This window comes from Leuciscus leuciscus (genome assembly GCF_965113295.1).
Source record: "Leuciscus leuciscus genome assembly, chromosome: 23".
Taxonomy (NCBI): Eukaryota; Metazoa; Chordata; class Actinopteri; order Cypriniformes; family Leuciscidae; genus Leuciscus; species Leuciscus leuciscus.
Window position 1 is genome coordinate 3,307,761 of NC_138747.1, and position 25,688 is coordinate 3,333,448.

Below are 25,688 nucleotides of genomic sequence, written 5' to 3' on the forward strand. Positions count from 1 at the left end.
TAAAATAAAAATGTACAGATCATACAGCATAAATAATCAAATAGTATATATAAATAATGCTAAAATGCAGAAATATACTAAATAGCTACTTGGCTATTGGTCATGTTATTGAAGTTATTGATGATCAAACAATGATGAAGTTGAGAAAATGTCTGAAACTAGTATATTTTGACTTCATGTTGACTTTAAAGTACAAACTAATTAGAGGATAATTTGTACCGAATAGCAGAAAGCGAATGTTTGTGCGTGTGCTAGACCAGGATAAATAATCCAGGCTCAGGTCCATTATTAGTAAATATTAACAAACAGTGGAAAAGGACCAGTGTGGTCTAGTGATCTAAACACTCATGGGTCTCCGAATCAAACGGACCCATCACTGTTCAGACCACCAGCACGGTTCTGTTATAGTCAAGTGTCAATCCACACATACGTTACACAGAGGTAACAAGAAATCAGGAATGTTTAACAGTGTGACACAAGACTACAGGAGGAAGATGATGGGTCACAAAAACACCAATGAGCCAAAACATGCGACTACGTCAACACACAGCTCGGGAAACGGGTGATTTTAAAGTGCACTTGTGTGTGTGTGGTTTAGTGTGCTTGAAAGAGATGGATACACAGATAAAAAAACAAGTGCCAATCCTCCTCAGAGTTACCATAGAAACTCATTCAAATAAAAGAAATAAATGTTGAAGATCAGGCGTGTGGATTCATGCCATCAACAACAAACACATCTACAGGAAAACACCCAACTATAGAACCTGGAACACACGGAACACATCCACATTAGAACACCAAACACAAAGGAATCACATATGAGGTCACTAATGTTTCCAGAGGACCAGGAAGAGGAGGACACAGAGAGACTCATGGGATATGTAGTACCTTCAGTGAGGCACGAGAGTATGCTGGCACCCCGCTGTCGTATTTCCCTGAGATTATCCCACAGGCCAGCGGAGACCATGTCATCGCACCCACACCTGAGAAGACAGGTCGAAACCAATTGAAACGGTACGTTTGTTGTCGTCTGTACGCTGTTTCTCTGGGATTGACAGACGGCAGCATCACTGACCGATCTTATGGAAGAGTTCAGGAAGCTGCACCTCCACTTTCTCCCTCTGGAACATGTGGTATTCGGACTGTTCGCAGATTGGTGGAATCTGGTTAAACTGTCGGGCCACAGAATACGCTTCCTACAAAACATGAGTCAAATGATGAGGTTAGTGCTCTGAAAGCATGAATGCAGTGCAGATAAACTCCATTTTAAAAGGGTCGTATAACAGAAGAGAATATTTTTCTCGTTCTTTTGTGTTGAGTGAGTGACAAAACTCAAATCTGCCTTCCCAGTCCAGCCGGACCATTTATTGAAACTAAACTATAAAACATAAATTGTACGTTTTTAGTCTAAAATGAATGTAATGGGGGAGAAAACCCCTTAAAGAAATTATTCAAAGACAACAAATAGATATCATGCATTTATAGTCATAAACAAATTACGAGAAAGTTATTTGAGAAAGTTATTTGAACCCCATTCAAACATAATTACTCTTATGAGCCAGGTTTATGAATCTGATTCACAAACAAATCACGTGACTTTAATGGGCCAGTTCTTTGAATCTAATGTTAACAGCCTGGATTGACAAATCATAGACTACACTGGGAATTAATTAAGATTTAAAAAATCATGAATGATTTATTAATTCATTAACAAAAACACTAGAATCAAAAATAGAAGATCCATATTAATGCCATTGATCTGTAAAATACACCTCACTCACATCTCTTGGTCTACTTTCACAGTGGCACTTTATAACTTTATTCTCTCCATTTTTCTTTACTTCTAATCACTATTAGCATCCTCTTTTATGGAAATGTTATTATACTACATAAATAACTATTTAGACATTTAAAAAAATATATAAAATGTCAAAAAAAAACAGCAAAATTACAAAAACTTTAAATTCAAAAACAAAATAAAATTTTTAAAGTAACAGAACTATAGTATGTAAAATAACACTGGTTAATGGTTAGGATTAATTATGAGGTGAAAGGACAGAAAACCAGTAAGCATAACTTAGACAGTGACTTGCGCTGGCTGACGAGACTGACTGAACATGAACAACAGAGCGTTCAACGGTTTGTCTGACTCAGTGTGGTGTTGTTTTAGGTCTCCGATCCACCCTGTGTGTAAGTTTAGACTACCTCACTGACAGTACCTATTTAAACAGAAGCATCTTTAGATTGATCAAGCGTTTAAAGAGCTCTTGAAAGGCTCTTCGGGAACAAAAGCAGTCAGTGGTGATGCTGATTACAAGGGTGTGAGCATCTAAAAGTTAGGAGACTGTGACTCACCATGATTTCCATCGGACTCCAGCGTGACGTGCCCCAGTACATCGCCATTCCCTGATTGATCACATGCGTCATCGCCCGCACCGTTTCTGCCAATCAGACGGCAGATTTTCAGAGATTTACCGCACAATACATCATTAGAACACGTCACTTTGGATGAACGTGTGAAATGTTAACAAGAAAAAGAAAAGAAGCTCGATTAATGCAAGGTTGGGGAGTTAAAATGATAAATCGCTTCTGGATTGAGCCTGGAGAATTTAATCAATATATGTGAGGCAAAATAAACAACTCGTGCTTCAGGTCAATATGAATCTCGGCTCAAAGAAACAAAGCTTCAAATGAGGGCTGGGTACCTAATAACCCACGCCAGCGATGGTCAAACATCCGTCTTATGAGCTAGACAGTCATTTACTGCTCACGCTTGACTAAATGAGATCTGTCTAAAAGCGAGAGAAAGAAACGTCGAGCTCTTTAATGACAAGAACAGCAGATGTCTGCAGACCCCCGAGCTGTTTGTGTTTCAACCATTGAACTTTCTAAAGGGCAACTAGGCTAATACAATAAGATCAAATAACATCTTTGTCTTGGGTTTTAAAAGAGCAGCCACCCCTTCACCTAAAAACATTGGTTGAGATTTAATTTAGTTTGGCGACTTACAAAAGGACAACAGGGCAAATCGAAAAGATCGCCTCGCTTGCATTTTAAAAGCGAGCACCACAAAGTAGCATCTTGCTTATACAATTAAAAATAAAGGTTGCAAAAGGTTTTTTTTCGCACAGAAGAAACTAAAACATCCCTTTATTGTACAGTTCTTAAGGCGAGACACTACAGGTGAATAGGGTACAATTTTAACTAGCAGATATCACCCTGAAACTTTCCCAGTTGATAACCTACATTAAGATGAGAAAAAAAATGTATTACAAGTTTTCTGTAATTTAATATTTAAATATGCAAATTAGGCAATATCTAATTAAATATGCGCTAATTTGTATATATTTTAAAAAACGAAATCTGAGTATTGGATAAAGCCAGATTAAAAATTATTTTTTCATTGTGTTCACATATTAGATGGGGAAAAAATTACAGAGGGATTTATGGATATCTACTTTTGTTATCCTGTAAATCAGAATATACTGTCAATAGCCTTAAAAAAATTTTTTTGCAATGTTTTTTGGAATAAAATGTTATATAAATCAGGCTAGGAATAATATATTTACAAATCCCTCTGTAAATGTCTTCATAATATAACTAGGTACAAGACTGGAAAGTTTGGTGTATATAGATGCTACTGAAGTGGAGATTTCGGTCTTGGAGAATGAGAGAAAAGTCATTTTGAGAAAACGGGCTTTAAAGATTTATCATCAGCCAATGAGATTGCGCATTCAGCCCTTTTACTTTCGCGATTGGTTGCTGATAAAAAGGAAATGACCATATTTGGATCCGACAGCATTGTACAGGAGAGAGAGAGCTTTCCAGCCGTGCGTGTGATGACAGGGAGCAGACAGAGATCGCGGAGCGGCGGGAGGATTTACAATGACAACTTTTGTTGAATTTACGCGAAATCTACAGACGCAAACAGGCAAAGTGTAGTAAAATAAAGACCTAAATGTGTATTTCGGACTTTTTTTTCACCACAGTCTGAAAGAAGACATGCTATTGAAGACAAATATCCAAAAATCTCAAAACTGACCAGTAAAAAAAAAAATATGTTTTTGCCTGCCGTGTCTCGCCTTAAAAAGAACGTTTGTGGACTGGAAAGGTTTTATGGATGCTAAAGGTTCTTAACCTTTATTTTTAATAGTGTAATCTCCTCTCCTCAAAAAGACACATGATTTGAGGAATCAATTGAAGAGTTTATCTGCCGTCTGAAATTTTCTTCTAGAATGATCATTTTTATCAAGCTTGTATATTTAAGTTCAGTAATTTCACTTAAATGGAAATTAATAGGTAATTTTCATTGCCATTTAAGTGAATTTACTGAACTAAAATACCCGAGCTTGATAAAAAATGATCATTCTAGAAGAAAATTTCAGACGGCACTTAGAGGCTTTTGCATCTGAACTCTTCAATTATATCTGGAACACAAACAGAACGGATGAGATTGAGATTGAGATTGAGACGTACCTTCCATGGGTGTGTTGGGATCTGGTCTGTTTGCAAACACTACATCCACATATTCTAACTGCAATCTCTCCAGTGATGCCTTTAAACCTACAGAAGAGTAAACTCAAATCAATTAAACCAGTTCTGACAACTACTGCTGTATAATGCATACGATTTGTGGTCTACTCACCTTCTATAATGTGTTTTCTTGACAGTCCTCTCTCTGTCTCTGCTCTAGAAAACAACAGGATATGTAATGTTATGCAATTATCATTGATGCCATCTTTAGCAAATTATATTAAAAAGACATTACTTGGTTTGATATTAGAACTGAGGCCATGATATCTTAATCAATGCAAAATATAACACAAAGAGTTAAGTGTTGTTTACCGAAACTAATAGAGGTGCATTACCCATTCAATCATAATTCAAAAGTATTATTTGTATCATACTAGAGCTGCACGATTGATCATTAAAAGATCACGATCTCGATTAAAAACCCAACAATTTAATTCCTCAATAACAATGATTCGGCCTGTGTCTGTTAAACCTTTGACGAAATCACAACAGGACATTCAGTTCGTTACCCCAGAGAAAGTGGTTATCATGTATAGGAAACAGCTTCACAAACGGTCACACGGTATCATCATTTCTGTAACAAATATTCTAATTATCACAGAAGTACTGGGATAAAGGTTTATAGTTCAGATATAAACACTGAAACCTATGGAAGCGATCATAATAGAGCGTTCCGCCTCTAGGTGGCAACAAGTTACTGATAAAAAAACATGATTTATCATTGAATCATTCAGCCAAGATATTTGTTCAAAAATGCTGATTCATCCAGTAATGAAACAAGTGAAGTCTTTGTTGAATCAATCATTCAAACCGATATTCTTAAAAAAAATTATTCAAATTAATTTAACATTTTTAAATAGACTGCAGAAATTAACATTTTGTCAGAACCTCTGCTAAATGACATGCTATTTTGTTTAGTTGTTTGTCAAAGAATCGTGGAAGAATTGTAATTCTCAATTTAACCAGAATCATGCAGCTCTATATCATATCATTATTCATTTTATAATAAATAATAAATATACATACTTTCCACCCCAAAATATTTTGGTTGTAATGACTAAACTGGAGCGTCTGCAAAAAAGAAAAGGACAATTGTTTTAAATTAGGTCACACCATTCGAAAGGCTTTTAGGAAGCAAATAATTACAACTGAGTAACAGCTTGCGGTAACAATTTTAATTTCAAAGGAATGCATTTACACACACACACACACACACACACACACACACACACACACACACACACACACACGTTTACTTGGCTGTCTAAATAAGGACATGCAACAGACATCTACTGGTTTTAGGTAAAGCTGCAAAATATATTTAGGTCTATCAGATTTATCTCACTTTCACTCAAAAAATATCACTAAGAAAGCCCACACACACACACACACACACACACACGCTATGTGAGGGGTTGTGTGCCCTGATATTGATGCACACTGACTAGCAGGATGACTAAGCATCACAACCACACACACACACACACACACAGATTCTTTCCAGCAGAGAGCTCAGTTACGCTTCATCTCATTATGCAGAAACAGCGAGAGCCCACCCTGCTTTAAATTAAAACATCTTAACAAGGGTTTCTATTAACCATGAACGTCCTTTAGCTTGCGTTACATTACACAAACATACATCAGGACATCAACTGCACAACAAACACACACACACACACGACCGCTCTATAATTCAATATCTAGATGGGACACAGCACCAGGCTACAGGGCTTTAATAATTTATACGTGTGCCTGTCTTGGGTTGCGGTGGCACAATCTCTGAGGCACTGGGCCGAGCTATCAGCACAAGATAAGAGACGGCCGAAGGAAATGAAAAGCTGTATGCGGTTAATGAACATACCTCCATCCTTTCTTCTTTATGATGTTGCCAAGCACCATCTCCGCCCTGCAACAGAAAACCAGATGGTTATCGGACTAATCCGTCATCTTATTGACATCTACAGCCAACAAAACAGGCCAGTGAAGGGACACTTCAAAAGTGCTGTAAATCACCTCTTCTAAGACAGCAATATAATACAATTCATGTAAATTAAAAACCACACTTCAATGCCAAAAAGACTCCACCAATACTTTTCATGAAAACATACCAGGTATTTTCATATTCAGAGTGGTTCCTTGCCATAAACAAGCAATAAAAACTAGGGCTTGGTATTGACACAAATTTCACGATTCAATTTAAGTTGAAAGCTTGCGAGTAGGTTTAATTTTGATCTCGATTCAGTTCGATATTGATTCATTTTGATATATATCAGGTACAGCACATGGAAATCTTTCATGGAAAAAAAATCTCTTTCAACTAATGCTCCTCTCTCGAGTTTATTTTTTCTAGCTATCGATCTATAGATCCCTGATGCAAACAGCTGAATATTAAATATCCAATATGTTTCATCTGGCTTTGATTGTCATGTCATGCATCAAGTTGCATTCAGCGTGGACAGGCAAATTGTTGACAACGACGCTCCTGGTTAGAACACACTGTGAATCTCAGACAGCACATTCATGGATTATTCATGGACTGTCTGATCCTTATCCCCCCCAAAAAAAAAAAAAAAAAAAAACTTAAAACAGTTTTCTTAAAACAGCAGGTTTTAAGCTTTACACAATTTCTGAAAGTCTGGGAGATCACTTTTTTTTGGTTGCTTTGTAACGCATGCATTGGTTAAATCTGAGGAAGGCTAGCATCTCCAGTTACTGTTGGAGAGAGTGCAGACATTTAAAGCGATAAGGCATGTGAACGAGTAATTAACAAACACCTGGGTGCTAAAAGCATCTTTAACTCCCTGAGAAGTGTGCCTACTTTATATTTGCAGACAGGGAGGAGTGTCAGTAACTCCCTGGAGACTAAAAGGCTCTCTGGCAGACATTAGTGGTGCTGAAGGTGCTAATGGGCCCAATGAGGATACGGATCGGGTTGTGAATTTCCCGGTGAGTGAGATCTCTCCCAGACCAAACACTAGTCAATGAACCGGTGTTCTGTAATTCAGTCAATGCTCCTAGATGCCACAAATCCCAGTGCTTTAATAATCTCTCTAAAAAATCTTGTTTTTCCTTTCAAATGTTTGATGTAATGGGAAGACAGAGAATATTAAAGGAATATTTTTAATACAGTGAAAGCGAATGAAAACAACAAAAACAACAAATGTTACAATATCCATCCCCTAACTACTAACCCTTGAACAATAAAGTTGAGGGAAAATGTTTTCATTAATTGAAATAAATTTGAAGTAAAATAACAAAATAAATATTAAATGAAAAACTTAAAATAATTTAAACCAAATTAAGAAATGTTAACTTGGCAACTAATTGAAATAAAATAAGTTGAAGTACTAAAATCACTAGAAATAGATGTAAATTGAAATTATATAGAAATGTTAAAAAAATAATAATAAAATGATTAAAAGCACACAAAAAAATGACTAAAACAAACTAAAATTAAAGTGAAATATGTACATTAAAATTATATAGAAATGTTAAAAAAATTATAATAAAATGATTAAAAGCACACAAAAAATGACTAAAACAAACTAAAATTAAAGCGAAATATGTAAATTAAAATTATATAGAAATGTTTAAAAAATAATAATAAAATGATTAAAAGCACACAAAAAAATGACTAAAACAAACTAAAATTAAAGTGAAATATATAAAAAATAAAAGATAATTCAAAATATTAATAAATACTATAACAGTATTTAAAAAAAAATAAAAAAAAATAACACTGTCATCAGGTGAACCAACATCTCCATTTATTTTCTTATGGACAAACGTAAACGTAAATATAAAATATGCATGTTTGTCACTGCACACGAGGAATGGTCATTATCATAAAATAAACCCAAGCACAACCAACATAAAGCAAACCTGCTCACTGTAAATAATCCATTTTATACTGTATATGTATGGCTGTGTGCATATAAATTAAGAAATTTGGTCACAGAAAAGCTGTGACTGACCATTCAGAATCAAGCATTCCAGAGTTGTGAAGTAAATCGATCAAAAAGATGGATGATTCAGCGTTTCAAACTGATCCAGGCTTCACATGAAAACAGAAAGCTGTTGAATAGCAAGCTGTGGTGCTTTGATTTAGTGGTCATTAGCTGAAAAGAGCGGGTCATTAATCCACATGAATGGTAACCGCACTTTCTAAAAACAAGTCCCAACTTCAAAGGAGGTTCCTGAGACGGCAGAAAGCTGTGAATGTGAGTCGCTCATCTTCATGAGGATCTCTGAATATGAACGCTCGTATTCTTGTGTTAGCATGTGGAACAGAGATGGACACAGATGTGTGAGGGGGCGACTCAGCCTGTGTGTGTGTTTGCTTATGTGCGAGGAAGAGAAAGACAGAGAGAGAGGTGACAGAAGCTGATGTGTGCACATGCCAGGGCAGATACACACGTGTGTGCCAGCACATGTGTGAGTGTGTGTATTTGCAGATGTAAGCAGTTTGGTGAGATATGTTTAAGCAGGGGTGTTTGTCCCGTTACGGCACGTGGGTTTAACACACTGCACTGACCGCAGCTGTATGGTAGACGCTGCCAGAGCCGTGTTTATTCCAAGCGGATAAATAAAGCAGACTTTCCCACTCTCATGTCTTCCCACTCTTCTCACCCCATCAGTGATGCCCACGCCCAGCACTGAGCTAATGACAGCGCACATTACCCACTGCTATCCTCAGTTTATTTATGAAACATCATGTGTCAGGAAACTTTCCTTGTTTAGAGGTTTAGAGAAAATGTGTGTGATCTAATATGGATTCACAGCACTGTCGGGAATAACAGATGAAATTAACCCATTGATTTACACGCGCGTTACTGTCAGGATACACATCTCTCAAACTGGAAATATGAGTTTCTCAGCAGCAGGGACTAAAATTAAGACAAAAATTACATCAGATGTTGACCTAGGATCCCTAACATTTAGGGAACATTCTTTGATGAAGCCGTCAAAACTAAAACTTTGAAAAACAATATTTAGGACAATGTATCCACCTTATTCCACGCTTTGCGCGAATTATGGGTGTAACTTCCATTAAGATGTAAACAATCGGTGAAAAGGCTCGCTCTATAAACGCAATACGTTAAAAAAGTGTCACAATGAGATGACATTAATCTTCTCACCCTTCAACCATCGAACATTAAAAGGACATTTAAAAGTGTAAAAGTATTAACAAGGTACTTCAACAGACCAAATATCCCCAAAAACGCGAGTCTTTCCACAGCAATAACGGACGGGTTAAATATCACTCTTATATATGTATTATGTAGCTTATGTTGCCTTAATCAAAAAGGTTCATTAACTTCTGCATTACGTGATACTATTTCAAATTGATTTCCGTCATTTTGACAGATTATAAATTGCATTTACCTGTGAAAACAAACCTGGAAAGAGACGTGAGGATTTGAGGAGGAGAACAACGAGAGATTCTTCGTGCATTCCAGTGAATAATTAATGGAATATATCGTAAATTAAATTCGGGAGAACAGACCACAAATGTGCGGGATATGTTCTCCTTTTTCGTACTTTTACAGCGGATTGCAACGGGAAAAAAGAAAATAATCACGATGTAAAGAAAGCAGCGACTGAAAAGAGCTCTTGCCATAGATATTCTTGTTATAACATGTCACGTTAAAATACCAAGTATAACGTTATTCTCATGATGTCTGAAAATAAATCATGAAGGAAAATTGACATCTCATCCAGTAAAAATGACGGATCAGCTTTATTTGTAGGGAAACCATTTCAGCCTTTTTGAATGGAAGTTCCCCAAACCGGAAGTGCCTCCCATAATTCAAAATGCCGTAAGATCGTCAGGAATAAGGTGAATATATATATTCATGTAATAAGAATTATATTGTAATGTAATATTATTCTATTAAATATATATATATATATATATATATATATATATATATATATAATTAAAATATATTATATATGCGAGAGAGAGTGTTTTAACTTTGTAAAATGGGCCTCTGGACCTACACATAAATGAAAAATAAATACATTTAAGTATTATATAATCTTATATTTGGGTCACTACATCTCTTTGTTATTTCCTCATTCTCTACTGACATTTTGACATACAGTGCTATGCATAAGTTTAGACACCCATGCTAAAGTTGACTAAAAAGAGGAATAAAAAATCATCTTTTGGAAATTGAACTTAATGCCTTAATTAAAAAAAATAGGAAAAATCCAACCTTTAAGGACACCAATTTTCTTTGTGAATGAATAATGTATCGTAAATAAATAAATGTTCTTCCTTAAAATGCAGGGTGCATAAGTCTGGACACCCCTATGTTAAATTCCCATAGAGGCAGGCAGATTTTTATTTTTAAAGGCCAGTTACTTCATGGATCCAGGATACTATGCATCCTGATAAAGTTCCCTTGGCCTTTGGAATTAAAATACATAATCACAAAATCACATAGTCTTCACCATACCTAGAGATAGGCATGGAGTACTTTCCATAAGATCATCTCTCAATGCAAATCAAACCAGCTATTAGGCTAACTGAAATAAAACCATGCCAATCTCAAGGTATGGTGAAGGCTATGTGATGATATGGGGATATTTTAATTCCAAAGGCCAAGGGAACTTTATCAGGATGCATAGTATCCTGGATCCATGAAGTAACTGGCCTTTAAAAATAAAAATCTGCCTGCCTCTATGGGAATTTAACATAGGGGTGTCCAGACTTATGCACCCTGTATTTTAAGGAAGAACATTTATTTATTTACGATACATTATTCATTCACAAAGAAAATTGGTGTCCTTAAAGGTTGGATTTTTCCTATTTTTTTTAATTAAGGCATTGATGATTTTTTATTCCTCTTTTTAGTCAACTTTAGCATGGGTGTCTAAACTTATGCATAGCACTGTATATGTTGCTGTTAGTATCAGTTTAGGTCAGGTAATCGTATTCATTGTCAAAGCTGGATAATCCCTCAGATTATTGCGCTTCATCTTGCTCACATCTGATAAATCTCGCTTGTTTGAAACATTAAGAGATGCTATCATTTCAAGATCCAGCTAGAAGTAATACTCAAGTCTGAAAACTGTGATATTCGACATAAAAGTAAATGCACATGACAGTTTTCAGCCCTTCCCTGATCTGGAGGCTGTGTACTGAGTCTTTATGACAAGTTCAACACAAACTCCCACGCAAGACACAGACGAGGAACACCATTTCCAATGATGCTCTGGGTCGGCTGCCATTTGAATGTTCATTCACCTTTTGAAATGACCCCTAGTTTTAAAGAAAACTTGAAGAGAGTTCATGCTAAAAGAATCAAATGAACTTCACAAATGAAAACTGACAACTAGATTTGACATTTTCTAAAGAGCAGCACCACAATGCAACAGTGCTGTGAAGAGTTGCTATGGCGTGAGCAAACGCTACCAATATTTGAAATAGAAATCACACAAAGGTGGTCTGCAAATGTTATGTAACCTTCTTCAAATACAATACAATGTTTATTTATAAAGCACAATTTAAAAACAATCGAAGTTGACCAAAGTGCTGTAAAATAGGTGTAACATTATTATTACATTACTTAATGGGGATGTAATAATGCATGGATTCATGAATGCTATTTCATGCATTCTGACTTATTTACACTGTTAAAGAGTTGGATTTTCATGCTAAACGTGAGAAAAGTTTCAAAAAAACGTATGACAGAGTATTTCTGTGCCAAATACACTCCTTCAGGGTTCGTATAAGTTTCGGAAAGTTTTTCCCGAGTATGGTCTTGTATGACGTCATAAAGGCAGAAATACCTTGTATGGGCACTTCTTGCTCAAGAATGATTCGTCATTTTGTTTTTAGACCGTAAATCAATGTCACCAAAAGAAGTGTGTTTTTGGTTGTGACGGAAAGATAACCTTGTTCAGCTTCCCAAAGAACCCAGTGTAAGGGAACAGTGGATGCAGTTTGTTTTTCAGGAGCAGCAACAGTGTGTTTGTTCATTCCACTGTTTTCGGGAAAAACTGTCTTTTATAAATCGGATAAAACTAAAGACTCTTCGGAGATGAGTAGGATGCAATACTACTCTATAGGTACTCAAGATTAACGTGAGATTGGCAGAAACTGTGTGTGTTATGTGCCTTTTAATAACTACACAAGATAAACAAAAAGAACATATTTCAGCACATGGCAATACTACAGTTCATGGTTCATTTTGGCGCACTCACTTTCCAGCAGCGTAGACCTCTGCCGTGTCGAACAGATTGATCCCGTTCTCATACGCCAGAGTCATCAGCTGCTCTGCCATCTGCCAGGATTGAAGACAGAGGAATACAGTGTTCAAGGTGTTGCAGTCTATTCAATTATTAAAAGCTGTATTCTGCATTGTGCCAGTCTATAAGTCATCTTTAATAGTACATTTACAGTATGTGCTGGCAATAAAACACTACTGCATGCTAAATAGGGCATAAGCAGATGAAAATAACATCTATTATTTAATATTTAATATCAAAGCTCTATAAAACATTTTGATACATCCACCGAATAGTTTTGTTAAAAAATGTTTTATTAACACGGCAATAAGTTCAGTTGAACTGTGGTTCATGTAATCACATTTGTTTCACACAGAATCTGAATCTGGGAATATACACCATTAAATTGTGCATTTAATAACTTTTTTTATTTTAGGACTTTGTGTTATTTAAGATATGAGTTTTTTTTTTCAGCCAAAAAAAAAAGAAAAAAAAAAGAGGTACATTTAGGATGTTTTCATACATTTTAAGGATCCACAGACATTGTGTTTAAGGGTTAATTTACCCCCCAAAAAAGGTTTAATCATTTTATCAACCATAATTTTTTCTGATTCTAAACCAGTATATTTTTCTTCCATATTTATTTTAAAACATTCAAATGTGTTGTGCTGCAGTCATGAGACTTTCTACATCAATGGTATCAAACATGTTTGAATGACCACAAGCGTAAATGAGATTTGAGAGCTGATTTTCACTCAATCTGTTCCTCACATACTTCAAATGATCATGAATCTTATGGACTACCTTGATACTGTTCAAGGTTTAACAATATAAAATGACATTGTGTTCCATGAAAGAAATACAAATAAAACAAAGAAATATGGTTTATAGTTTGGAAATATATAAAGGTGAGCAGACGCTGTGTCCCTGTAAGTGTTCTCACAAGAATATAAAAGTTCACCTCATCTGTGATCTGTCCTCCAAACGTCACCCATGTTCCTGTAAAGAGATCTAGAATCAGTCGCTGCTTTTCACAAGGTTTAAATGATTATCACTGATCCACCAATGACACTGAAGAGTAAAGCCTTAAGATGAAGCTACAGATAACATGGATAATCTTTAATTCCCAGCGGAAGAGAACAGAAAAACCCTGGCTGGATGGTTGTCTATCAATAATAGCATCTGGTGGTTTAAAAAAAATATATATAATCTTGTGAAAAAGAAACTACAAAAGCTTTTGTAGGTTTCTTTATCTACTTTATAATAGGCCTTGATCAAGAACCCGTAAACTCACCTAATCCAAGACACGAGACTCTCAGGCCAGACTTCCCCAAGTTTCTGGAAAAAAGGAAATAAAGATGATGATTAATAGGTTTTACCCTGCTTTCCTTATCACTTTGTTCAATCTAGAAGTCAGCGTGAGATCATTGCTGTACTAAATGAGACTGTCAAGATTTGGCCGTCTCAACCTAATTAAAATAAAAAAATAAAAAAATAAACTCTGTTCCAAAACATTGCGATCAAGACTGAAAAAACAAAACAAAAACAAAAATACTGGGAACAAAAAGTTTTGTTCCCAAAGTCAGACTTTTGGGTGCCTGATAAGATATCTTCTTTTGTACAAAATCTAAGGAAGCACTGCATGTATGTTTCACAGAGAATGCACAGTGACGAGTCAAAAGATATTATATAATTATAAATCATATTTTTTATTATAAATATAATGAAATAATTGAAATATAAAAATGTGAATTGAGATATTAATTATTTATACATTAAAATAACAAAAAAAGTTGCTAAAAAATAGAATACAATATTTTACCCAAAATTTGCTACATGTTTATTATCTCAGAGTTTCACACCATTAGCTTAGCAACATTCTAAACTCAAACTCTATTGGAATGATTTGTGAGTCAAGCTTCCTGCGGGGTTGAGCCGTGGCCCATGCAGACTGTAGACAGCAAGGTTTTAGAACAGAGCCACTGTCTTCATCAAACCAGAAGAGCACTGAGAAGGACTGAGGTTCCTCAATGGCCACAGCCTGAGCCCTGTGGACGCCACTGGAGCTGCCAGAGGTGCATATGGAGTTTGCTGATTGGTACATCATGGGAAAATGACACTTAGCAGTGCCTGAGGGCAGATTACTGAGCCCAGGGGCTTCTGGGACTGAGGAAGAGTATGGAGCTATAATGAAGACAACAGGCTCACCTGTTGAGAGAGGTTTACCATCCTCTGACAGAGAGTCCAGAGCATCTCAGAGGACAGAAGTGCTGCTGGTCTCACACTGCAGGATTTTGGACCTAGCTTTCTTTTGTTTACTTTTTATTTGTTGTTTTAGCTTTTCCTAATCTTTTTTTTTCCTCCCAAGAATATTTGTGCGCCAAAACGAACAGTATTGTGTAAAATGCCAAAAAGATGTTTTTTAAGATTTGCACAAGATTTGTAAAGATTCACAGTAGAAAAACAAAACAAGAACACATACAATTTGTGCCACAGACTTCTGGAATGAGAAAAACAAACAACAGAACTACTTGAACTTGTGTGTGTGTGTGTGTGTGTGTGTGTGTGTGTGTGTGTGTGTGTGTGTGTGTGTGTGTGTGTGTGTGTGTGTGTGTGTGTGTGTGTGTGTGTGTGTGTGTGTGTGTGTGTGTGCTAGGGGATATTTAGAATTTTTAAAAACATTCAAAATTCTTTCCAACAAATTCAAAATGCCCATTTCAATAATTCTGTTCAACAATTCTTTAGTGCCATTTCTTTCAAATGTTCACTGAAGGCTCCACATGGCTACTAAAAAAGCTTTTAAATATTTTTTTTACAAAAATACAAACAAGTTAATATTGCTATGTAATGTTAATTTGATGCATATTAGTAAAAAAATCATTCTTCAACAATATGAAAAATAGAGTTTTCTGTATTTTGATTGTTTACTGAAATGCATATATAAATATTTATTGAAAAATGTATTAAAATATATTGTGAATGTACTTGGCAACAAATGGCAGATTGAGAGATATAACCCAGCCCTAGTTTGTAGTGTCTGTACACAAGCATGTACATGAATACAGAAGTGTGTAACTGGGATTATAGATGATATAACAAGCTGTCTGTGTGTGTAGGAGTGCAAGGCATGTATGTGCGTGTTTCTGTAAGAGTGTGTGGGGTTTTTGTGTGTGTTTGTGTGTGTGTGTGGGGGTGTCTATGCTGGATTAGAAACATGTAGGTGTCCGGTGGCAGAACTCAATGAAAGACAGACCGCAGAAGGAAACGCATTGCGTCGGATCTGAAAAGTAACCTGCCGATCGGGACATTTCTTTTCATGAGATCCTATTCATAGAAGCATTTGCTGAGAACGTTATGATGGCTGGCAATTTCTCAAGGCACCTCAGCACAAAAAGCTCAAATAGAAATGTTTGGTAAATTGTTCCTGTAGATATGTAGGAATCTTGAAGTTAATAAGCAAATGGCATAATTCACTAGACTAGGGGAGCATCTGCTTAAATCTAGTTTTGCAATTAACATGGAGCAAAAAAAAAAAAGTAAAAAGCATGTGGTTAATCAACAATGGGCAGGTCAGTGTCAAAAAGTTCATAACTTTTTAATTAGAGCTTGCAGTGAGACAGATTGCTCTGTGTTGGGCAGAACATATGCAACATGGTTCAGTTAATTCAGCGCAAACACCTCGTGTGTATTATTCTGCCGCTGTATAGCACAGTCAGACAATATATCTTAAATATGAAAAGTGTCAATTCTGATCCATACAGTCATCAGACTTGAGCCCTGGTTGAGCCAATGTTGCTGTGTGGAGTTCAGATGCTCTGAGCAGTGTCTCTATAGCATCACAGAGCCACAGTGTTCACGTGTTTTAGGGAATTCAACCAAATAGCTGCATATTAATCTGGGACAGGAAAAGACAACAATAGCATTGCCTCTAAAGGGTCATGAAACACACACACACACACACACACACACAAACAAAACATTTCCTAGACAATAAAATATATGCATGTGTTGCACATGATGGAAGACAATTGTTGTATTACAAATTTATTAAATGTTTAATTTAGGTTGCAACAGTAAAAGTGGAGTACATTGAAGTTAGCATTTTAAGATTCAGTTATGATGATTATATCAAGAGATCCCTGCCAGTCCTGTTCTCTAATTGCTGAGACGACTCTCACCCTCACCCTTTGTCTTTATGCATTTCCTGACCATTAAGCTCAATGTACAGCTGTGCTTTTGTCTCTATGATAATGTTAATGTATGGGCAATCTAGTCAGGCTGATTGGATTGGCATATACTGTATGCGTTTGAATAGTTATGCTGATTGGATTGAGAATGGTAACACGCTGGAGTCTAGGGCGGGTTCCTTAACCTGTATACTTAATTTACATGCTTTGTTCAACCTCAATGTAAATCCCTCCCCCTAAATGTATATAAAAGTGCAAGGCAACTTTCTTTAGATTAGACTTGATGATGATGAACTACAGACTTGATGAACTACAGACATGGAAGAATAAATCTCTTCTGCTTATAAAATCCATCTCAAGTCTCCTGGTTTCTGCTTCGATGAAGGAATAAAAGTTTCCAACACAATGTTATATATATATATATATATTTTATAAATGAAAAACTACTGACTTTTTGAGGGGTTTGAAATCAATATCAAATCACAGGATGTACTGTCATAAAAAAAGTCTTAACAGATATTAAAAATGCAAAAGCAAATTTATTTGTGCATTGAATTACAGATATTTGTGCAATGTACAGTGAGCTAACAAAACGTGTGCATTTTATTGCATGCAGTTATACATTGCAGAGTGCGTTTGTGAACCTCTGATACATCGTTAACTCCTTTATAGGTAAAATAAAATGTATAGGTCGTTTTCTCTTCGTCTCTGCACTCCACAGCTTTCCACATCTACTTGTTCAACATTTCAAATCAGTCATGAGGATTGATCTGTGCTGAAATAAAAAGTGCCATGAAACCTTACAAAGAAATATTTTTTGGGTGATAGTTTTCATTTGTAATAACAAAGTGATACATAATAACAGTACTTATTTTTCGGCAATGTACTTTCAATACTGACCCTAATGGAAATGACTCTGTTGCTATGGTTACCTTCTAAGGGGCGAATTCGACTTCAGTCTGAGAGCATCTATTGTATGTCATCATTACAATACTTGTAATCCAACTTTTGTGAACGCAGGTTTGAAAACGCTGTTGAAACTGTCGTTAAAAAGTGAAACTTATTTGAAGACCCTCCAAACTTCTTTCCAAACTCCCTATAATTTGCACCGGGTTGAGGTGTTTCAGCCGACACACACACACACACACACACACACACACACACACACACACACACACACACACACACACACACACACACACACACACACACACACACACACACACACACACACACACACACAAAAATATATATAATTGTGTCTTTGCATGATAGCAATTCAATAAATTATTACACTGTTTGGTGTGATTGAGTTGTGCAAAACATGAAAACAGGCACTTGCCAAAGACTTCTTATCTCAACTCAAGCTGCCAAAAATTAGTGCATTATTCTCATTATACGCAGCAAACACCAGCCAGTAGGAAACAAACAATATGCCACAGATAAATTCCAAGGCTGTTTATGATTCATTCATTGGTTGTGCCCTTGCTGATAATATGTACAGTGAATAAGATCTGAGATATGGAGATCAGGCGAGGGCTCCTTTCGTGGTTTGATGTTTGTGACATGATTAGTACAGATTAAACTGGAACTAAACTGCTGTCTACACCAATAAACGTACGACTGAAGCTGTGTAACTGTGTCAAGGCAGCTCAAATAATAAGCCGATCCAGTTGAAAGAGTGATGGACTGAAGGTAGGAGTAAATCGAAAGACAATCTGGTGTTTTCAGGGCCAGTAAACTCTTACTGTTTCCCTTGTTGTCAGTGTTGTGTTGTGTTGAATATTTCACAGGCTGGATCTGAATACTGCATGATGGACAGTTGCCCAGTCACAACTGGACCCAGGTGCAGCGCTGGAGATTGGGTTTGCCAGGAGTCAGCAGAGATCAAGCCAGAGGTCAATAAATGTTACCTGTGTCTTTTAGTCAGGTTAACGATATGCAGAGAACACGGACGGTCAGGTTTGTTTACGAAGCAGAGGGAGTTCAACTTTTCAGAGTTCAGGTGACTTCGGTCTCTGTAGGATTGTGACTGCCGCCACCTGCTTCAGTCAGCTTCTGAACTCAAAAGATCAGGACATCTCACTCTAAAAGTAGAACATGATTTGTCAAAACAGTGTAAATGTTTTATTTTATTTACAAAGTTGTAAATAAAACAGATTATTGAAGTACATTTTTACAAGAAAATACTATTTCAGTCACTATTTCCACTTAATTTCACATTTAATTCAATGGGCTACTTGCTGTTTCTTTGTCATTGAAAAATACTAGCAGAAATGTATTACTGGAGTAAAAATTGTTTCTGCACCAATTTTTTTTCCCAGCACACATTTGTCAGGCATTAAAGAAATAAGTCACTAGGGCTGCTCGATTATGGAAAAAAAATCATAATCACGATTATTTTGGTCAGTATTGAAATCACGATTATGTAATGCGATTATTTTACATGACTTTTGGAACGTGTTGCATTTATTAAAAAGACACCTTTCAACAATTCTTTAAAAAAAAAATCAAAATTTTAACATTTATTGTACTTTTTGAATTATTAAAATAAATAATATAACAGATAATACTTCAATAAGTATTTTAATAATTCCCGCAGGTCTACCACTTATAATGCGGGAAATTCCCCCGCAAACATTGATTCACTTTAGCATGTAGATTGTATGAGTAGCCTAAATTAATCCACACAGATTATAAAATCAAATCAATCATTTTAAAACTTTCTCCAAGACGCAATTTCACAAACGGCGTGAGTGTTCAGCGGCGCCGCGTCTTCTCTCTCTCTGTCTCTCGAAATGGGTTGGACAAAGCAAGCGTTGAAACTACACTCTCGCGTTTAGGAGTCGGGACATGACGGAATTGTCACTTGCACAACCGGGCCAGCATTGCATCGTAACTAAAGTTGATCATTTTCACTTCTTTTTAAGTCTTATCAGTTTAAACATTCAAGCTGAGAGAGTTTATGGCTTCGGGAGGGACGGATGTGCGCGTGTCATTCAGAACACAAGACAAAATAAGAGTATTCTTGCAAAACAGAACATGGCAAAATAATCGTTTTTATTCGATTGTACAATTTTGGTGATCGTTGGGAGCCAAAATAGAAATAGAAATTCAATTAATTGCACAGCACTATAAGTCACCCACATTTTTTTAATTCTGTCATAATTTACTCACCCTCACGTCTTTCTAAATGGCAGATCCTTTCTAGACGGCAGAAATGCTATTGGTTCCAATTGTCATTGACATGAAATCCTTGGTGCAAAATGTATTGATGTGCCATGTTTAAAATAAAGACATTTGTATGGCTTCAAAAGACTTGAAATATAGTGCATATTGTCTACTTTTTTATGCCAAAGGGTGAATAAATGATGACAATGTTAATTTTTAGGTGAACTATTCCTTTAAGGCGAATGCATTTCACATGACCAAATGGTAGCCAACTGGTCCTCAAAAGAAAATGAGAGCATTATTTGAAGTAGTGCACAAGCCTCGCTGTTACTGTATGAGTTATTAATGGCGAGGAGAAGGCTAAAAGGTCATGGAAGACAGAAGAAATTTGAAGGAATCTACAGTGGGGAATGTGTTGAATTATATGCACACCGTTCTTTCATCCGTGCACAATACTCCGATGGTTGCCTCATGCGGATTTGCTCTATGAAATTTGTGTTTATGTAAGAGCAATTCAGACTGTGAGCAAGCCTCCTACACCCTGATCTAAAAGCAGTAGCTCTACCTGAGAACGGCTTCAGCTCTAGTCCATCTCAAATCCCACATCTTTCCCTCTTCTCCACCAACACCACCCCTTTTTCCACAGCCTCCACACACACTTTGTGTGAATACGAGTTCACGTTACCATTATCAGGATTATGAAGTGGCCCACACAGAATCTGCACGTGCACAATTACACAGAAAGCTCTGGAGTAATTGTTCATCATTCACAAACTTCCACACAATTCCTGCCTCTTCAGGATAAATAGGTTGGACACACCCATGTATAAAAAAGGCCTTTGTTTGTTGCTGCCATGCCACTCACTCACAGCTCTCACTGATGTGATTCATTTATGCGTGTATGTGTCGATAATGTACACTATTCAAAAGATTGGGGTCAGTAAGATTTTTTGTTTTGTTTTTGAGAGAAGTCTCTTATGTTCACAAAGGCTGCATTTAGTCTTATTTAGTATTTTTACAGTATGTTTATATGTATCGCGTATGATATTTAGTAGTATATAAAGTATATAGTATTTAATACTCAGATCTACTATCTGAAATGAGCTTTTAGAACAAAACATTGAAATAAAGAACATAACATTTAAGAGATGCATGCTTGTATTCAGTTTATTACGTTCAATTTAAAGAACAACACACTTTATGAAGGCCTCAAATAACACCCATAGAAGGTCATAAACAAAATACTGTTATTCAGTCCAACAGCATAATTTTTAACAGTTAATCTCAGCAGTTTCTTACATGCTAAATGGCCAACACAGATAACTGGAAGCCAACATGAAACTGTTTGCAGCCCATTTTACTTCTGTAAGTATTAGATTACTAATCTAATCTACTAATCTATTACTAACTAGTAGTCAACACTGCTGGAACCCACTGGCTGAAACTGACTTCAGCAAAACCCGAAATCATTTGATGAAAGATTATGAAAACAAACATTTTCTTTTAGAAATATGTGCACTTATGTACTGTGTTCAATAACACCAGAACCGTGCATTTAAAAAGTTAATACAGCCAATTTTGACTGTAAATGTGATCCGTTATTGAATGAAATGATATTTCCTCTCTTAGCACATTTTCAGATTTATTCAGATTTTATTCTCTGAACAGGAGTATTCCTCAACAAAAAGTAAACAACTAAAGGGTTCAAACCTTTTCTAAGGCAAAAACATGTAGTCCACCACAACACAAATTAGCAGGGAGATGAATAAAAGCATTTATTTCTGGTAGAGCCCTGCCGGGATTAATAAATCTATTCCTAGAACGCGAAGACATTCGGCTGCCAGTGAGAATCCACACGTTTTTAAAGCGCAAACATGCAGGCCTTAATTAAAAGCTATCAGCACTGCACAGAGAGGAGAACATACAGCCATCCATCCCTAGTTCAGAGGCATGAGAAGAAAAGTCTGTTATCAGAGTGAAGGATTACACACACACACACACACACACACACACACACACACACACACACACACTCCTCCAGCCTTAAATAGAAATGCACATGTGAGACGTTTATAGCATTTATAGTGGTATTGTGTGGCTTTGTAGAAGCAAAGGCTGCTGTTTGTTCCTCACAAACATTCATCAGGCATTATTTAATTTGGGAGTGAGTCTGAACTGAAGGTAGTATCAGTTATAGTGATACAGAAGTGCAATAAAATCTCTCAACACGCCTACTCTTTAACGCCTGAACACTTTAACACTTACTGCGCCATCTTATACATCTCAACACTTTTTCATCTCAGAACTTCCAATTATACTTCGCACATGCTATTTAAGTGTGTTTGGTGCGTCATCTAATAAACACTTTAGACATTGAATGTTTCCAGGGAAACTATTACATTAAAAGTACATTTAAATTAACTTAGAAATTATACAGAAGACTGAATTAATTTTTGTATGTATAAACCTTCTATGGGATCATAACTATATTGTTTAGTTAATTTGGGGTCTGTAAGACTTTATTTAGTTTTTTTATTCAGTGAATTCTTTATTCAGCAAGGATGCATTAAATTGTGTTGAAATCAAGTTGCATTAACTCAAAAGTGACAGTATGTTTTTTTTATATAATGTTAAAAAAATGCTTTGTAAACTTTCTATTCAAATATTCCTGATTAGAAAAAAAAAAAAAAAAATGATCACACTTCTTCGGCGAGCATCCATTGTAAAACACTCGCAATTACATTAATTTTGACAAGTGTATATGTTCAATTGAATATATTGAACATATACACGAATATATTGAACAGAGATACGATGTTATAGCGATCAGTGAGCCGAGAGCGCACACACACGGTTTATTTGTGCATCAATAATAATGGACTCACGCATGCCTAATGCACGTCACTGTAATCATCTTTACCTCCATTACAGTCATCATCCATCAAAACTTTATTAGCGACACTGGTTTTCTTTATCCAACTGAGAGATGTGAAGCGTTTGGGTGTTTTCAGTCGCCATTCAGTCTGTATTTCACACAGTCCGATGAGAAACGGCATATCACAGAATATGTACAAGAGAGGAGGTGCTTTGTTAATTTTTTTATTTATTTATCGTATTAATAATACAATTAATGAATTATATTAATATATTTATTTTCAAGTTAAATATATCCCACCCAGAGGATCTCTGATTCCCCCTAGTGGTCCCTGACCCCCCCCGGTTGAGCACCACTGATCTAAACAAGCTCATTTTGCAGCACCTAGTGTAACAGGATCTCCTCCAACTAAATCATAAGCCCGTTTTACATAAATCATTAATCATATCCTGACCGGAGCCATTTAAACTGTCCACACAGCTGAACTGAAGCATCTCCACATAGAGTGAGGATAAGCTACTTCAATCTACGATATGGCATCATTCCCAATTCTACACCCACCGGTACAATGCTTTTGTCTGTCTAACGGTGGAGAGAGACCAGAGTAATACTCTGAGCTGGACTGGGAAAGGTGCTGGTTAATTGAAAGCCCCCCCCTCCACTCTTCTCTCTTTACAATAGCCCTGTCTGCTTCGATTCATCTGGGCAGAATGAGATTGTGATTGAAACTGACTAAAGAAAATGACATTAGGGTGAGACAAAGGTGCCGGTCTGCCAGAGTGAATCCCGGAAAACAGGACTGGAAGGACTTTTATCCCTTTGAGAGTACAGAGTTAAAAGCTAATTATACTGAAACACATTTATTTTGTGGCATGAACATTCTTCACCTGTAGTTCTCGTAGTCAGCAGCTTGTCTCTTCACAGCATGTTCATTATATCGCATTAAAAGTGGCCAGTGATGTAACTTCCGGTGCTAAAGTTTCAGACTCTTGAACCCTGAGTGCAATGGCCCACTTCTGCTACCAACAGCTCTAGGGACTTAATATGGCACATCATTGAAACTCAACATGACAAGAGAGCAGTGCGTCCCGGGCTGTTTCTTCCTCTGGGTATTTGGGCACAGTTCTCAAACACACACAAACAAACACTCAAAGAAACTCTAAGAAACTGCTCACAGTCTTTCATCGCGTATACATGTACTCACACAGAACACGTTGACAGTAGCGTCTGGCAGGGCTCGATTCGGACGCCCCGAGCTTCATTAGAGAAGATCAGCTCAAAGCGATGCACAGACACACATCCTCTGGCAGAAGATCAGATGCTGACCTTGCAGTCAATATGGGGGGCTTCTAAGAGCCAGAAGGACCTTTGACTATTGGCATCGGGGGGAAATCGCTCTACAATCTCAATCTCAAGACAACAGAAGGCGCTGGAATCAAATACTGCTTGCCTTGGAGAATTTAAAACAATAGAAAGAATGTTGCCTCTCGCTTAAAGGCATAGGTCACCCCAAATTTTTATTTTTCTTATATTTACTTGGTCTTGAATCATTCTAAACCAGTGTGCTGTACGTAAGCATTTTAGTTTATGGTAACCACACGTATATATAGAGAGAATAATAACTATCAGAGGACTAATGACAACTTGAATTTCATTGTTTAAAAAAAAAGTCCAGAACACCTACAATACAGCGCACAAGTCCTATGTACTACTTCTAGAAGATTATTATTCTATTCATGGTGTTTATTTACTTTTTTGGAGCTTGAAAGATGTGGCCATTATTGTTGAACAGAAAGAGCTGTGCAAAGAGCTTTCTTTCTTTCTTTTTAATGTGTTGCATTGAAAATTTGTGACAACACTGTAAATGAGGATCTCTTTAAAATGGGAAGACAAGGCTTCAAGACAGTGACAGTGCATGAAGTAACTCAGAATGAATGCATAAATGAATAAATTAACTTAATAAGGTCTAGCTAACTCTCTCGCTCTACAGGAGCGAGTATTAAACCTGACATAAATTGGAGCCTCTGACAACAAAATCGCTTTGCAATCCTGATTTCAAATAGGAGGGAAAGATCACATACTTCCATTAAGAGCTGTTATCAGGATTTTTTTTTTGTGTGTGTGTGTGTGCAAACGAACATGACAGCTGAAAGCAATCTGGCAGTTTTTGTAGCAGTCATTATGTAAATGAACAAATACTTGCAGGTTTGTTGCTAATGAATGTAGAAAATGTTTAATTTCAATTTGCTTTGCATTTTAATGAAAACACAGAAGAATTGGAACTCTTGGAAATAAAGGAAATAAAAAACCGGCATTAAATTATATAATGAAATTATATAATACTATTATATATCATGAACACCTAAGAGAATGATTATAAAACACATGTGTCAGCAGTTGTGCAGTCGATCTATGAGGACAGAAAGCTCTGGGGATTTCATGGAAAAGCGGATAGCAGCAATGCAGGGGGACATGAATCTATTTTGCCAGAGGCTCAATTGGGTTAAAATGACTGAGAAAAACAGTAGCCATTATCCTCCAACAGTTAAAGCTACATTTGCAGAATGCAGAAGAGTAATAGTCAAATTGATGGGGCTGATTTAATCATATGCAATCAAAGCACTTTGTTGAAATATATATACACAGGCGCCAGCATATGCCAATTATAACGCTATTAAACCTGA

The 25,688-nt window shown here is 36.4% G+C and overlaps 1 protein-coding gene across 5 annotated transcripts in view; it reads right to left on the bottom strand.

The window, feature by feature from the left end:
• kcnab2a (potassium voltage-gated channel subfamily A regulatory beta subunit 2a) overlaps positions 1–25,688 on the bottom strand; it is a 103,765-nt gene that overhangs the window by 14,460 nt on the left and 63,617 nt on the right. For all 5 annotated transcript variants that reach the window (XM_082155934.1, XM_082155935.1, XM_082155936.1 and 2 more), the window contains 10 exons: positions 14,066–14,109; positions 13,733–13,770; positions 12,748–12,827; positions 6,395–6,439; positions 5,560–5,604; positions 4,646–4,689; positions 4,477–4,563; positions 2,356–2,441; positions 1,076–1,196; positions 889–983 (listed from right to left, as the gene is read on the bottom strand). In XM_082155934.1, the coding sequence (XP_082012060.1) occupies positions 889–983; positions 1,076–1,196; positions 2,356–2,441; positions 4,477–4,563; positions 4,646–4,689; positions 5,560–5,604; positions 6,395–6,439; positions 12,748–12,827; positions 13,733–13,770; positions 14,066–14,109 (685 nt within the window). The remainder of the gene's footprint in view (positions 1–888; positions 984–1,075; positions 1,197–2,355; positions 2,442–4,476; positions 4,564–4,645; positions 4,690–5,559; positions 5,605–6,394; positions 6,440–12,747; positions 12,828–13,732; positions 13,771–14,065; positions 14,110–25,688) is intronic.